Source organism: Canis lupus, chromosome 6, assembly GCF_048164855.1.
Source record: "Canis lupus baileyi chromosome 6, mCanLup2.hap1, whole genome shotgun sequence".
NCBI lineage: Eukaryota > Metazoa > Chordata > Mammalia > Carnivora > Canidae > Canis > Canis lupus.
This window is the reverse complement of record NC_132843.1, coordinates 80,486,203-80,502,105: the sequence shown is the minus strand read 5'-3', so window position 1 is coordinate 80,502,105 and position 15,903 is coordinate 80,486,203. Positions and strand designations below refer to the sequence as shown.

Sequence of the window (15,903 nt, the reverse complement as noted above, 5' to 3'; positions counted from 1 at the left end):
GAGCGCAGTCTGTCCTGGGCAGAGCTCAGAAATACTTACCCTTCAGGTAAGGCCAGGGAGGCACCACCCATGTCACAAGCACAGAGCCCCGGTACATCTGGGGGAGCCCGACGCATGGTCCCCTTTTAACCTGGCTCTGGCACTTTATTTGCCAGAGTCACGAGAACAGGCGCCAGAGTCACGTTGTGTCCTCCAGCACCTACCGCATCTTCGGGGGTCCCTGGAGGACCTGCTCCCTACTGACTGCCCCAGAGGTCTGAGCGTCTGTATAAACCAAATGGACAACAGGCCAGGGGCTAACCGGCCCGCGGCTCTGCTGGGTCCCAGGTGGCCTGGCTGCCTACAGCACAGATTTTGACCACTGACCACTCCCAAGATGTTCATTACCGTCAGCTGTGGCCCCAGGGAAGGCCCGAAGGCTACCCAAGCGGCTTACAAGGCTCCTTGAAGGCCAGCGACAGCAGCTTCATGATGTTTGTATCTACATATGGGGAGTTTCTGCCTATCTCAAGGTGTTGGCTTCGTGGCGTGGTGTTCCTGCCCCCTCCCCTCTAGGGGAGCTGGACGATGCGGAAACCTGGTGTTGGGCTTTGCTCTGAGCAAAGGGCGTTTAGGGGCTTTAGGACTTGCAGGTGTTTCTTCTCCATGTGGCTTTGCAGTTGGTGATGGAGAACAATGGCAACTGACCGAATGGGTCCATTTTTTTAACTACAAAAACAAAAACAGCTTCAAATTGGTGTACCTGTTTTTTGAGGTCTAAACACTCAGGATCTGGTTCCATTTGATAATTTAAACAACTGAATTTGAAGTTGGCTGGTAAATGACTTAAGGCTGAGAGAGCAAACACCTTCATGTACTACTTTCCTCTACTGAGGAAAGAAAGGAAGTCGTGACCTAGTTTAGGAAATGACAACCTCATAGGGTAGGGAGAGAAAAATACGTAAGCCTGTCTCAAACCATAGGACTGGGAGCCACTAGAACCCTGGAAGGGGCTCTCATGCCCAGTAATTTAGGGTTGGGATAGGAGGACAGAAGGACTCAACTGCTCCATTTGGGGACTTTCTGGGTCTTGTGCGTGGGCCAGGGTGGACGTGGTGCAGAGTTCCACGACCAGTGGGTCTGGGCTGGCTTTGGGGTCCTGGGTACTCATTAGAAGGCACCAGCTTTGGCCTCACTGACATGCTCCTGACCAGCATGCAGGCTATTCCTTAATGAGCATCACGGACAGCTGCCTCACAGTAGAGTACAGATGGCATCACTCAGGGAGTTTCAAAAATGGAGGAAACCCCCAGTGCAACAACCAAGAGCAGTGGAGATGGATTCATCAACAACTGCTTAGCGCTACTAGCACACTGCTCTACGTGGGAGTGAACACCTGTGTGGTAGGCCAGGTGGGTCTGGAAGGAGCAGAAGACGGAGACGCTAAGGGGGAGGTCGTCACTGCAGGAGAATCAACCATTTGTTATTTGTACTTCTTGCTATTTTACATCAACTTGAAAGAAGTAAGTGCTGCTTTCTGGAGATATAAGTAGGTATTACTCAAAATTCTATGTGAATGTGATCAGTTATGATCAGTTACAGCCTTGGAACCGTGACTGTAAGACCTCAAGAGCAGGGCACATCTTCTTTGTTCTGGAATTATAAAGAGTAACAGGACTATGAGAAGATCCACTATGAGTGCTGGATCTTGTGTAAATTGGGGCCTTGTCAGGTCCTGAGAAAGATTTTTTTTTTTCAGTAAATAACCTAATTTTTTTGGCCATTGTAATAAACGTCTCTCCTAATGTGCTCCGATTGCATATTACGGATGCTTGCTCACAGGAGACCTGGGATCTGCCTCATACTACCCCAGTGCTCTGGTTCCCAGGCAAAGAAACCTGAGTTTCGCCAGATGAATGCTTTGTAACAGACATCTGGTAAAATAAGATCCTTGAAGAAAAAAAAAAAAAAAAGCCAAGGCCCAGCAAAAGCCCTAGGTGATTACGGGCGTGTGGCGTCATGCACTTGCAGGGCTCAGGTGCTCCCGAATCCCATCCAGGTGGCTACCCGGGAAGCTCTATACTCCCTACCGCTCGCATGCCCCTTCCGCAGCAGGGAACGGACTCTTCTGGGTGGACTGTCAGTTCTTAGCACTCAAAGCTGCCCAGGGTGGCGGCTGTTCATTACAGCGGCTAATGGAGATGATGGTCATTGCAGGCCGGTCACGGTGCAGGAGAGGAAAGCAGTGAGCCATGGAGTATAACTGGAGGCATGAGCCCTGAGCTCATTCTAGTGGGCGAGTGCTGAGTATTACTGCGGACTTCTGGGGAAATGGACTGGGGCAGGAAATCGATGTGTGAACCAATCTGCATTCTGCTGCAGAATGACTCAAACAGCTCTTCCGGCAAGGAGCTGCTGAGACAGGGAGGTGCACCCGGCAGGAAGGTCTCTGGCCATGTTCAGGCTTCCCCAGGCGCCTAATGTGAGGCCTGCAGAGGGGGCAACCTTGTCTTAGCCTTTTCATCCAGCCCCTGGGGACAAAGCTATTGCTTAGAGAATCTTAGAAGTTTGGGATCCCTGGGTGGCTCAGTGGTTGAGCGTCTGCCTTCGGCTCAGGTCGTGACCCCGGGTCCCGGGATCGAGTCCCACATTGGGCTCCCTGCATGGAGACTGCTTCTCCCTCTGCCTGTGTCTCTGCCTCTCTCTCTCTCTCTCTCTTTGTGTCTCTATGAATAAATAAATAAAATCTTAAAAAAAAAAAAGAGAGAATCTTAGAGGTTCAACCTAGGTTTGTCTCAGGTCAGCCAGACACCTCCCCTGAAACCAGAGGCAGCACTGGTTCCCAGAAGGGCGGTGGGGTGCCCACAGGGGATGCTGTGTGATCTGAGAGCGCTTATGAAATGGCTGAGAAGAGAGGCTCAGCTCCTCTTCACACATCGCTTCTTGAGGGGGCTGAGTGTGTGGGGAGACCCGGAAGGGTGGGCCTACGCTCAGTCACCCAGTCCTGGCAGGCACTTGGAGAATGGACGCACACAGAGAGGACGGAGATCTCTCCATACCTTCATCTCCTCTTCCATTTCTGACATTTTCCGCTCCAAGGCTCGCCTCTCCTGTTTAGAAACAATGAGACTGTTGAACATCTACTGGGTTTAGAGGGGAGTCAAAATGCTGCTTCCCAGGTGCCATGTGATCAGCAGCGTCACGTCTCAGGCAAACCTCATGCAGGGGACTGAGTGCTCAGATCTGTGTGATGGAACTACTTCACTGATAGAAATCACATGACCTAAATCTCCCATCAGACATTTAGAAGATAAGCAAATGGTCGGGCCATCGCCATTCTGCGCAAGCTGAAGATTTCATGGAATTTCAAATGACTGCAAGTGACCAGGGCCCTTGCTCTGTATTAGGAAGAGGCATCCTTATCGTCTGTAATGCTCCCCCCAAATTCCTAAGGAGCTGCTTCTACCATGATAGGGAGCAGATGGTGAGTGGGGAAGTATCATCTAGGAGGAAACCGCACCCCTCCCCCTCCCCCTCTCTCTTCCAGCAGCCGACTCCTCATTTAGTCTGAACTCAGAGATTCCTTGATTAGCTGAGATACCAAGGAGGTTTTGTTACAGGCCAAGGAAATAAAATGTAAAACTTTGCTGCTTTCCAAATTAAACAGGAGAGATGGGAACATATTAAACCTCTGGGGTTCAAATCGCAGCTAGGGTTCATCAATAAATCTGAGTTTTCCCAATCCAAGAACGTCAAATCCCAGAAAAATATTCTGAATGCAGTCAGGGGGAGGTCAACAGTTGAGCCAGAATGCCCCCTCACCACCCCCCGTCAGAGTGAGTGGAAGACTCTGCTGGCTCATATTTCAGCTCAGGAGCCCAAAATCAACGGCAGAGGGTCCTCCTGAAAATGTCCTTTTTGTCCAAGGTGACAGGAAGGGTAAAGAGACCTTGGTCCTGGGCACGTGTGTGCGTGCAGGTCTGCTATGCACCCAACCAGTGCATGGGGTGACCTTCCAAGGACCTTCCCACCCTAAGGCTGGAATAAGTGAAAAGTTCGGACCATCTGAAGAAGCCAAAAGGACTAGTAATCAAATTGCTGTCCAGAATCACACAAAAAGAATTTATTATCAAGCCGGGAATGGAATGTGGCAGGACTCCTGCCTTCTTAAGACAAACTTTTTCCACTGGCATGAACAACAAAGTGAGAGAGAGAGACTCAGATGGAACGGGGGCCAGGGTGGGGGGTGGCGGGGAGAGAAGCACACACATACCCGTTTCTCCATCTCCAGCATTGATGATCGGTCAGAGGTCTTCTCTTGTTTCTGCTAGTGCAAATTGAAAAGAAACAGCGGTCACTTGGGTTGTCTCAGGGTCAGCGGGATGCCCAGTCTGGTTTAGCTCCGCCGTCGGGACATCCAGAGATAGATGTCAGGGCTTTGGGCTCTTGCCACGGCAGAGGCTCCCAGCACACAGATTCTGGTAGACACCAGAGAGGTGATCCCATAACCCAGAGGGCATGAGAAGTGGCTTTCTTCTGTGAAAACCAGAGACTCATGAACGTGAGTGTCCAAGCCCCACGGCACACTTCCAAGCAAGCCCTTTGCACTCCTATTTTTTCTGCTCTGGGCACTGACGCGACTTTCTTTTAAAAGCAGTCGTTTTCATGTGTGGATGGGCTTCCAGGGGTTCTCAGGAGCCCCCTCGCGCAATCTGCCCTACTTTGAACTGAATAGTTCCACTTTTATCTGTTTTGTATATTGAGCTTCCAGGCAGGGTGTGATTTTATCTGAACAAAAGATCAGAATTTTATTTTAGAACATCTTTGACTTCTGCTATACATTTCACAGGAGGGCCAAGGGAGGGATTTAGCCACTACAGCTCAAAAGTAGAATAACTTCGGGCAGTGACTCTTAAATAGGGAATGGAAATGAACCGTGAGTTCCTTTTGGCTTTGGCATTGTAGAATTTCTCACATTTAATAGACATTTTACCTACACAGGGTGATTATTTTTATTTAGATTGGTACCATGCACAAAAAAATTTTAATAAATATAGAAAGTATGCTGGCCTTCTTGCAGGGGTTTCTTTTTCCAGAATATAAAGGAAGAGCTGGAACTAACAGTAAAACTCTTGATTTTTGGCTCCTGTCCTGGGCTTTCACCTTCTGTTCTGAAGGCCATGGCCATCTGCCTTTACACTGAATCTACTACGAAGTGGAAGGAAAAGAAAAAAAGGCAGCAGTAGACCCTGGAGCTTGTTTATATCCTCCGTGGTCTCTCTCCCTGAGCCTGAGATGCACAGAAGCTGTCGTGATTTCACGATTTTCTTTCTTTTTTTTTTTTTTTTTTGATTTCACGATTTTCACTTAGTTCACATCTACAGAGTGACTTAGCTGGCTTGTTTGAACCAAAGAACTGGTTTGGTTTTGTTTTTTAAATCTTAACCCCCGAAGAGTTAGGGTGGACCTTTCATGTAAAACATTGAGTGTGTCCATGTGGTAAGTGTCTCCCTACAACGTGTGGGGCTGACAGGCCCTGCTCTCGATCGGGCCAGGCAGCTCCATTTGTGGTAAACAGCAGAGAACTGCTCTGCAGCACCGTGATTTCTTCTGAATTTCAGTAACTTGTATTTGGCAAAACTAAGTGTACTCCGACACACCCAGCAAAGCAGTTGGCTAGAAAGTAGACCCTGCTCCCCAGTGACTGCAAAGGCTGATTTTATTTTCAGTGTCCTCCGTGCAAGCCAATGTCAGCAGCTTGTTAGGCTGCTCGCTGTTCCGAAGCACAAGCCGGTGGAAAAGCCAAGAACCCCTAAAGGTCAAAAAATGTGCTGTCAGAAGAGTGCTTCTGGCGGGAGTGGGGAGCAGGTGAAATCGGGTCCTCTTGTGGATCCTCATAGGGCTGCTCCGCAATTTTCTGCAAAATAGCCCCAGTGATTCCTGATGAGAAGCAGCCCAAGATCTGTATTAATTAATCCTTGTCAGTTCACGGCACCACTCAGAGTAAGAGTCCGCCTTGGGCACCTTCTGAGCGTGTCCTGTGAATGAGACCCGCTGCCTGCCCGGGAACGCTGCGGGCCAGAAGAGCCTCCTTGAGGTTTATGTGGTCTGTCCCTGCCATGCTCATGCGCATGCATATAGATTTTCTTCTGGATCGAGACCCACTTTCCTGGTCTCACTGAGTCACTCTGGGGCAGTGAGTCTCCGCAGCGGAAGAGCCGCGTTCAGCTCTAACCACCAGGCAGAGGGGGAGCCTCCTACCAGCCGTGGGCCAGGCCCTTCACTGGGCACCCTGCCGCGCCCTCTGGCAAACGCGGTGTCCTGGCTGTCCTGCGGAAGTCTCAGGCGAGTGCTGGGGTGCTGTCTTCCACGTGCTGGCCCATCCCATCCCATCCCAGGAGGGTTGCCACAAGCTGTTCCGAGGTACTTAACAGCCCTGCTCCCCGAGCACCGTGTCCTCTGCACCGTACGGTCCTAGCATCTTAGTCTTTGCTTTTGGATTATGTCATATGGCCAGAACAACCAGGCATTTCTAGTTTTCATTTATGCTTTCCCAGTAAAGAGCCATTTTTATGTCAGTTCAGCTCTCAAAGTTCTGAGTCCCCGGGCATTCCGGGAGGGCAATAACTCAATAAGTTTCCTGTTAACTCAGCAATAACCAAGCAAGACAGCACTTGCTCTGGCTTTGGGCTACAGTGTTCGTCTCAATGGTGATGAGGTTATTGCTTCTAGGACCCTCTAAAGCACCGCCTAATTAAATCAGGCCTGGCAGTGAGAGGAAATGGTTTATCTGGTCTGTTTGCCACTAACACTCTATTCTTAGGCTGGAAAATGGTGGTGGCTTGAGGAGGTAACATATGCTGCGAGACAGAACCTGGGCTTTGGGACCTGATTGCACATTCTAATAACACCTTTGTTCCTTAATTTCTTTCTTTCTTTTTAGAGAAAGAGAGCATGAGAGCCTGAAGGAGGGGGAGGGGCAGGAGAGGGAGAGAGGCTCCTAGGCAGGCCCCAGTGTAGAGCTGGACTCAGGGCTCAAGCTCACGACCCTGACACCGTGACCGGAGCCAAAACTAAGTGTCCGATGCTTAACTGACTGAGCCACCAGGCGCCCCAGACCCTGATTTCTTATACGACCCACACAAGCCACTTATTTCTATTGGGCTAATCTGCTATCTCTCTGCACTGGGTTTACTGGGCTCCTCTCTCTAGGAGGTGATAGTAGATAAACTGAACTGAAACATGATGATCAAGACAGGAGACATTGCCTAGGACTAATCTTGTGATGCTGGTCAACACTTTTCTACTAAGAAATAAGTAGATAGGGGATCCCTGGGTGGCTCAGCGGTTTAGCGCCTGCCTTTGGCCCGGGGCGCGATCCTGGAGTCCCAGGATCGAGTCCTGCATCAGGCTCCCGGCATGGAGCCTGCTTCTCCCTCCTCCTGTGTCTCTGCCTCTCTCTCTATGTCTATCATAAATAAATAAATAAATAAATAAATAAATAAATAAATAAATAAATAAATCTTAAAAAGAAAAAAAAAAGAAATAAGTAGATAATCCATAATATTAATTATTAGCATTCAGGATGTTAGGAATTGTTCACTGAACGATCGGTTTTCCATTTTAAGTTAAATGCTAATTGGACCCTGAAATCAAATTAGAATCTAAAGGGCTTCTGTCTTCTGTCTCTGAGAAGGGCCAATCTTAATTCCATGTCACTTGCCATCTCTGACCCCTAGGTTACCTTGCCTCCTCATACTCCCCCTGCCACCCACCCTATTTCCTCTTCTCCCTTACCTGGGCCATCTTCTCAAGCTTGGACTTTATATCTGCTAGCTCTAGCTGGGCCTCTTGAAGTTTTGTTTTCAGTTTTTGGTTTTCGGTCAGGGCACTCTCGTAGAGCTGAGAGGAGGGAAAGAGAATCGGGTCACCTACGAGGCAGGGCTCCCAGGATTAGCACTCATGCAGTTTCATCCTATGAGAACCCCCCCCAAATCATCATTGTGGGGCACACGGAGAAGATGGAGGAAGCCTAGGAAACAGAACACATTCGGCCAATTGGTTCTTGCTTCTTAACATTGGTGAAGTCCCAGGTGCTAAACACGAATAGAATGGTGCTCCAACTTCAAAAATACTAATCTCCGGGGAGAAATGTAGTCATTGTGGTTCCCCATACAAAGATAATTTTTTTTTTTTTTTTAGAGCCAATCTAGTGTGTATATCGATTTTAGTCAAGTTCTGCTTAACACAGCATTAACAAAACAAACATTTCATTAACAAAAATGGTTTTCTCCCCCAGCATCTCAGCACTTGAAAGGGAAGCCTTCAAGTCTGCCCCTGGAGCTAGGTACTCCTCTGCAAGAACCAAAGGAAATGAACTGTAAGATGTTTTCAACTCCCTCCAAACCAGATTATCATGTACCATCACCAAGAAGTATTTGGTTGACACTGGCAGGTCCTCAGTAAAAGCATGTGTTTGTTAATAACATCACTGTCTACAAATGACTCTCTGGGCTCAGACACACAGCACTACTTTTATTTCTCCTGTCTACAATTGTCGATCTTTACTTTTTCCTATACCTCTAAGTATCTGATTCGAGGTGTACATTTACTGCACTGAGGACATTAGAGGAAGAGGTGGAGCAGACCAAGAAGCTCGAAAGAAATTAGTTGCTACTATTTACTGCTTCATGGGAACTAGGCTCATTTTTCTACACTGGGGAAAAGGCTGAGAAGTTTATGTGTTGTAGCCCAACAACAGAAAAGTTGCAAAAGGAGCCTACTTTTTTTTTTTTTTTTTAAATCTACAATAGTCACACACACACAGAGAGAGAGAGAGAGAGAGAGAGGCAGAGACACAGGCAGAGGGAGAAGCAGGCTCCGTGCACCGGGAGCCCGACGTGGGATTCGATCCCGGGTCTCCAGGATCGTGCCCTGGGCCAAAGGCAGGCGCTAAACCGCTGCGCCACCCAGGGATCCCAAGGAGCCTACTTTTTTATAATCCCGGTTGCTGTCTTCCTCCACGCGGCTGGTCAGGGTGGCGAGGCGGGCCTCCCGGGCCTCCCGGCGGGCTCTTGCTGAGGCCCGGTCCCCATAGGAATCGCTGCTTGTAGGGTTACTACCTCCTGATTCCAACCTGTGGCAGATACATGGAAGGTAAATGTTGGTTTTGAGAATGAAGAAATGGGGGAGAAGGTAATGCTTCAGGGTAGTTTACGCCTTTTCTAAGAAGCCCTTAAGAACTCTGGCCAAAAACAACGCACATTCCTTCCCTGAATCTCCTCTGCCGGCATTCTTGGACCTTGGGGTTAAGCTGCACCGGCTTGGAGGAGGAAGCTGTCATTTGCCAAGAATGGAGCTTACATGAAAAACTGGCTGTTTGGATTCATGGACGGACTTAAATCTCAGAGCTTTTCAAATTAGTTTGGGGTTCAACAGCTTTCCTCGAAGAGTGTGCTTTTAAAAGAAGTTTCTTGGATCTCAATGGCTCTTAGACAATGATTCCAATGAACTGTCAATGAATCAGAAACATATGGACTTGGAGTTCTGAGCTGGAGGGTGGATAGGGAGGGGGTGGCAATGAGGGCTACGTTTTTTAGGTGTACTGCTGGTTAGTTGGAATCTCACTTCAGGGTACCACCGCCGTGCCCAAACAGCTATTTTTCTACCCTCTGTTCCCCAGTCCACACTGCGACTGTTAGCCTGTGATGAGGATTGCTACATCTTCCAGCAGTTGAGCTCTGAGAGCTGATGGTGGCTTCATTTCCAGGAGCAGTGAGCTCCTTAGTGGAAGGGCCTCTCAGCTGATGATCCGTTTACACTAGTGTAATGATCATCCTGCTCCTTGATAGTGGTTTACATTTTTCCCAGACTTTGTTCTTTCCAAACGAAAGTGTGGCACACATAAAACTGCTATGTACAAACCAGCCTTGCAGAGCTCTACATCCCCGACCCGGGATGTGTACAGAGTCACAGCTGTGGAACTTCCATCTGATGGCTCTGTCCTGTGGTAGCTATTGCCAAAGTTGGGGGTGGGGGAGCCGAAGTAAGTATTAGAGGAAGTCAAGGAGCAATAAGGAGGACACAGAGGGGGAGAGGCAGAGTTCCTAGAGACTTGGTCTTACAGCGATGCTAAGGCCTGCAACATTCTTCACAACTTTTCCTTCTTACACTTAAAAAAAAAATTTTGTAAATAGAAACCTCTTTACTGACTTTTCTGATTACAAAAGCAATACATGCTTAAGTAGTGCCGAAGTGTCTAAAACAGAAAGTAAAAGTCACTCCATAATCCTGCCTGAGAAATAACCCCCATTAACACTTTACTTCTATCCTTGCAAAAGGTTAAACACATAAATACATTAAAAAATATATATTTCTATGAATAAAACCAGATAATACATACTGTTGTCTAACTCTCCTCCTCTTCCCTCCACTTATCACTATGCCCGGAAGCATCTCACCTTATCTTATGTAAGTAGATATAGATCTGCCTCATTAGAAAAAAAATGACTGCACGGTCTTCTACTGTATGGCTGTATAATAATTTAATCTTCTATTGACAGAAACCTGTATTATTTTGAACTTTCTAGCTACTATAAATGATGCTACAGTGAGAAGACTTGTCTATAACTTTTAGTTATAGCATTTGTCCAATTATGTTCTTAGGATAAAATCTTAGAAGTAGAACTTTTTGATCAAGAGGTAAGTGTAATTTTAAATGTTGATATACGTATTGCTATACTGTCCTTCAGAGCTAGATCCTTTCTATTCCAATAGGAGAAACAGGTCATTGTCATTAATTTTAATATTTGTAGATCACTAGGAAGGTTCAGTATCTTTGATTGCTTGTTTCTGAATTGTCTCTTCATAGCCTTTGTTAATCTTTTGCTTGTTATACTGTGGGAACATCCTATATAGCAAGGCTTTTAAAATATCTAACATAAGCTGCACATATATTTTCTCACTTTACTTTCTGTCTGTTTAGGGTGTCTCTTACTAGCAGAGATTTTAAATTTTATATAACTAAATTTGACAATTTTTCCCCTATGGTATCGTGCCTGGGAGAGTCTTTCCTATATAAAGATTATAAATATTCTCTTCTATTGCTTTTGTAGTAAAATCTTTTTCTCTTAAAAATTGTAATAAAAAAATTGTAATACATCTTGAATTGGGTTTTGCTTTTGTTTTTTGGTATGGCTTCAGGGAAGGATGTGTTTTCCCAAACAGTCAGTTGTCCCAATGATCACTTATTAAATAACTCTTCCCCCCCAGAGTTGAAAAATCATCTGATACACGTGACTTTTGGGGGACTATTGTGTTCCATTGGTATCTTTGTTTATTCTTGAACTAGTATCTCGCTGTTTTAAGCATTAGTTTTTATAACATATTTTGAGGTCTATAGGGAAAGTCTCTTTTCATAAATGGCCATTATAATATAACAGAATTCAAAAAAATTAACTATAGCAAAATACCAGTCTCTATCACATTTACAAAACTAATTTTCTGCTAGGTTAGATGTAAATTATTTATCTTCAGCTCGTGCCTGGTGAGAGGGTAAGCAGAGGAAGAACCCATGCAAGCTTATACGTTTTAGAATATATTATTAAGGTAGAACAAGCTCAGTTATCAAACAGATTATAAGACTCATCTGCCCAATGTTATCCCATAACTACATTTCCCCTCAACCTCTTCTTAACTTCTCTATCAGAGGAATGGTGGAAAGGGAGACAGCTTCATACTTTCGGCTCCTTAATCTTTACTATTTTCTATTCTGTTCTTCAGGAAGATCAGTTTTGTATCTTCAAATGTTAGGTGAAAAATTACAAACGATCATTCCCCCAAACTCTGATGATCTGCTTCCTTAATTTTTCAGCAGTTGCAACACTGGTCTTTAGCTCATTCAGTAAATTATCACAGAGCACCATCTAGGTAGAAGGAACCGTGTTAGCTCCACTATTAAATGACCGTATCTAAACTCAATCTCAATTTGGGCATCTACGCTGCAAGTCTTCCGTGAACAACCAGATTAGGCTAATGGCCTCTTCTCTTTGCTCATAATACCTGTCCATACGACTACCTTGGCCCTTACTGAAGGTGAGGGTAGTGTTTTATTCATGTTGTTTCCGTAGCACGGTGCCTGGTAGGTGCTTTAGGAAAATCAATGTGGTGGAAGCATACAAAATGAACTGGAGGGAGGAGAATCTGAAGGTAGCAGGTGAGTTGAGAAGCTACTGCATTAACTTAGGCAGGAAATAATAAAAGTCTGAACTACTGTGGTGGCTGAGGAAATGAAAAGGAAGGAAAGGAGGTGAGAAATATGAGTACATGATTTAAAGCTGAGTTTAATTACACATGCACTTCTCACAAGTATTAAGCATGCATATAAAACAGGGAAAGGTCTTACCTAGAAAGTCTTTCATGCTAGAGAAAGGAAGAGACAAAACAAAAACAAAACAAGCATTAGCAAGGGACTGATAATTATTATTTCCATTTATAAATGCACTTTTCAAATCAGATGTCTCAACTTCACAGTTGGAGATATGGGTGCAATTTAAGAAAAGCAACTCAACTGACTACACAAAAGGCTATTTAGCTCATCTTCATTGACTCAGTAGATTGCAACTTTGGGGAGAGCATCTTTTTTAACTGGAAGTCAGCAAACTATAAAATGATAAAAAACCGCACCCCCACCCCTATCCACCACCACCCAACTAACAAACCAGCCTTGTCTTCTAGGAGGGACTGATTTTCTGTGTGGCATTTGGCCTCTCGGGATCTCAATATACATTCTATTAACTTCCTTCAGTTCACAAACCCCCAACCCTGCCCTCAGTGAAACTGCAAACTAAAAATATTAAAACTCAGGACAGTTCCTGGCTTTAGCCTAGACTTGTAGTGAAAGGTGGCCAGAGGGTGTGGGGAGCAGGGAAGTCCCACCTTAGTCCCTAGGATGGTGGTTAGCAAATGAAAAGAAGAAAGTACTCTGGGGTCTCAAAAGAAAGGATGTAGATATAAATCATAAGCTTGGTTATCTATCAATGGTCTATGTATGGTTGTAAACAACAAAAAATGATTATGTTGATAATTTACATTTTTAAAAATCATAGATGACTGTTACCCTCTTATTTCCACCTTTTTTTCTCCCCCCAAAGAACTCAGGCAAATAAAAACTCAGGTGATTTGAATATATTTACTTATTTTCTCTTTGGAGATACTGAAGAGCAACAAAGTCCTAGAGGACACACAAAAGAAGGAAGAAGAGAAACAAAGGTCCAACAATCTACAAAACGAGTAATAAATCCTTTGACTACTGAGGAGTCGCTGAGTGACACTGCTCTGCTGAAGAAGCATTAAATGGTTCCTGGAAGCCACTGGTTTGTCAACCAACACAGCACGACAGCGCAATATATCCCACCCCCTAAGGCTGTCAAGAAGTATTTGCTGAAAGGAATTCTCTCTCTAAATCAGGAGTATATTCATCAGAATTCTTTCATGTGCTTTTTCAAAAATGTATACATCCCAATCTCAATCCTAGAGATTCTCTTCTTCTAGGTCTAGAGTAGGGCCTTCTTACATGTATTTTTTTTAAAATAAATATCCCCTAGGTGATTTAATACATTTATTTAAAATATTTATCTTTTAAGTAAGTAAAGTAAAAAGTAAGTAAGTAAAAAATTTTAGTAATATCCTGCAGGACTTTGATAAAAGTCCCCCAGGTGCTTCTGTTGTACAGCCCTGGTCAAGCACCACTGGACTTGAACAAAGGCTTTCTAATGTGAGGATGTGTCCCACTTGAGATGAGGAGGCCAGTAAGAAGAGTATATGGTGTATCTTTAGCATTCTCATACACTTGGAGTTGAATATCCTAAAACTTACAGACCCGGAACTGAGGAATTTCCCTGTCTCTCATTTACAACTGATCTTCAGGGAGTCATATGCATGGCCCACACTATCAATGACTACTTTCTCAACATTAACTAAGGTTTTTTCTCTTGCTTGAAGCTTATTTTCAAAAAAAAGAAACTGCATTTTAATCGCTTCTCAAGAATTAATGTATAAAAATGCTCCAAGTCTACTCAGGTAAAACTGAGATGCCAGACTGTTGGCTTTGCCCCACTCGCCAGCTTGGTGGTAAGATCCAGCCTTTAAGGCATCTAGGTGAATTCAAATTCACATCCCAGGAAAACTACAAATTGTGACATGCCAAAGATTCATGAATTATGAATGAACTCCGTACCAGCAAATGTTAAGGGTCTACTGAATTTAAGAACCCACTGTGTGGGCAGCCCCGGTGGCGCAGCGGTTTAGCACCGCCTGCAGCCCCGGGCGTGATCCTGGAGTCCCAGGATCAAGTCCCGCATCAGGCTCTCTTCATGGAGCCTGCTTCTCCCTCTGCCTGTGTCTCTGCCTCTCTCTCTCTCTCTCTCTGCATCTCTATGAATAAATAAATAAAATCTTAAAAAAAAAATAAAAAAAAAAGAACCCACTGTGTGCAAAGCCCTGCAGAAGAGGCACCAAGGAAGCATAAACAGAATAAGCTGCACGACAGCAGGGAGAGCACCAGGAACATAATAAACAAGCTCGTCCGAAGCAACGTGGGACAACAGGTGAGTAAGTGCTAAGGAGAGAAGAGGGGTAACCAGCGGGCCCACCCATGAAGGCTTCCTAAAAGTCATGAATTTTGAGAAGATAAGGTGAGGGAAACACAAGGACATACACACATACATTTAAAAAACCACGTTGTTACGGGGGGAGGTCTCCTGGCCTGCGATCCACACACATGCACTCCCGGGCACATCCTTAGGACCAGAACATGACGGGTGCTCGGTAAAGACTCACTGAACCAAACCGCTACTGTTTCCGGGAAGGAGTGTGATGTCCTTGGCTGAAGCGGAGCCCCAGTTGTTCCGACAGCTTGCTACGTGACCCTGAGCAAGTTACCACGTACCCTCACGGTCAGAATTAAATGTGATAGTTGCGAGGAGGTACATTCTCAAAGTGTCAGCTTCCTGTCCTGCGCGCACCCCTCCCCCATTCCCTTTTTGGGTGGAAAAATACTATACTGGCTGCTGATGTTGGTAAGAGTGGTAACATAGGACCTTTGATTCAGGGAATTGAGGTCACAGGCAAGCAAATGAAACAACAATTTAACAATTTAGGAGACCACTTACTTTCTCTTGCTGCTTCTAGGCAGAGCTAACTTTTTCAAACTTCATCATCCATCCAGGAGGACCATTCCCCATCCCCACCTCCTCCACCCCCCTCCACCGCCTTGGGAGAACCATTCTTATCAGTCTCTCCAAAGACAGACATGCCACACCACCTCTCCGGCAGGGAGGAGGACCCCTGCTTAACCAAACTGCTCTGCCTCCTCCGGACTACAACAGAAGCCTTCCTCACATGGTGTACACCGACTGAGACCCGATGAATTTCCTGACAAATCATGTTCATTTATTGACTTTGTTATGGCTAAACTGTGGGGCTTCACTTGAAAATGCTTTAATTTCCTTTGTAAATAACTCATTTGTTGGGTAAGATTTTAGCTACAGATGTCTTGAGCTTTAAGTTCTGCTTGCCCTATAGACTCTGGCAGTTATCTCTTTAGTGAAGAAACGGTGTTCTTTTCACTAAGACAAGTAAATCAGGATTTTATCAGGGATCACTTATAGCCTATATATATATATATATATATATATATATATATATATATATATATCAAAGTATGCTAATCATTTCTACTGATTTAGTCCTATAAGAATGACATATAATTAACCTTTTTCATTTAGAATGACCTGAAAACTTTATAAAGCTATTTTTGCCCTGTCATCACCCCTAAGGAAGTTCTCAGACAGATCTGTGGCAGTATAGTATGGCTGTGTATACAGTCTGGCCTCCACTGAGGAGGTGGATATAAAACATGAACAC

General features: G+C 45.2%; 1 protein-coding gene across 13 annotated transcripts in view; it reads right to left on the bottom strand.

The window, feature by feature from the left end:
- Nucleotides 1–15,903, bottom strand: part of PPP1R12B (protein phosphatase 1 regulatory subunit 12B) — a 204,823-nt gene that overhangs the window by 10,659 nt on the left and 178,261 nt on the right. For 11 of the 13 annotated variants that reach the window (XM_072831455.1, XM_072831457.1, XM_072831458.1 and 8 more), the window contains 5 exons: nucleotides 12,383–12,399; nucleotides 8,971–9,115; nucleotides 7,777–7,881; nucleotides 4,253–4,306; nucleotides 3,039–3,089 (listed from right to left, as the gene is read on the bottom strand). In XM_072831455.1, the coding sequence (XP_072687556.1) occupies nucleotides 3,039–3,089; nucleotides 4,253–4,306; nucleotides 7,777–7,881; nucleotides 8,971–9,115; nucleotides 12,383–12,399 (372 nt within the window). The remainder of the gene's footprint in view (nucleotides 1–3,038; nucleotides 3,090–4,252; nucleotides 4,307–7,776; nucleotides 7,882–8,970; nucleotides 9,116–12,382; nucleotides 12,400–15,903) is intronic. The other 2 variants (XM_072831456.1, XM_072831459.1) reach the window with 1 other exon arrangement.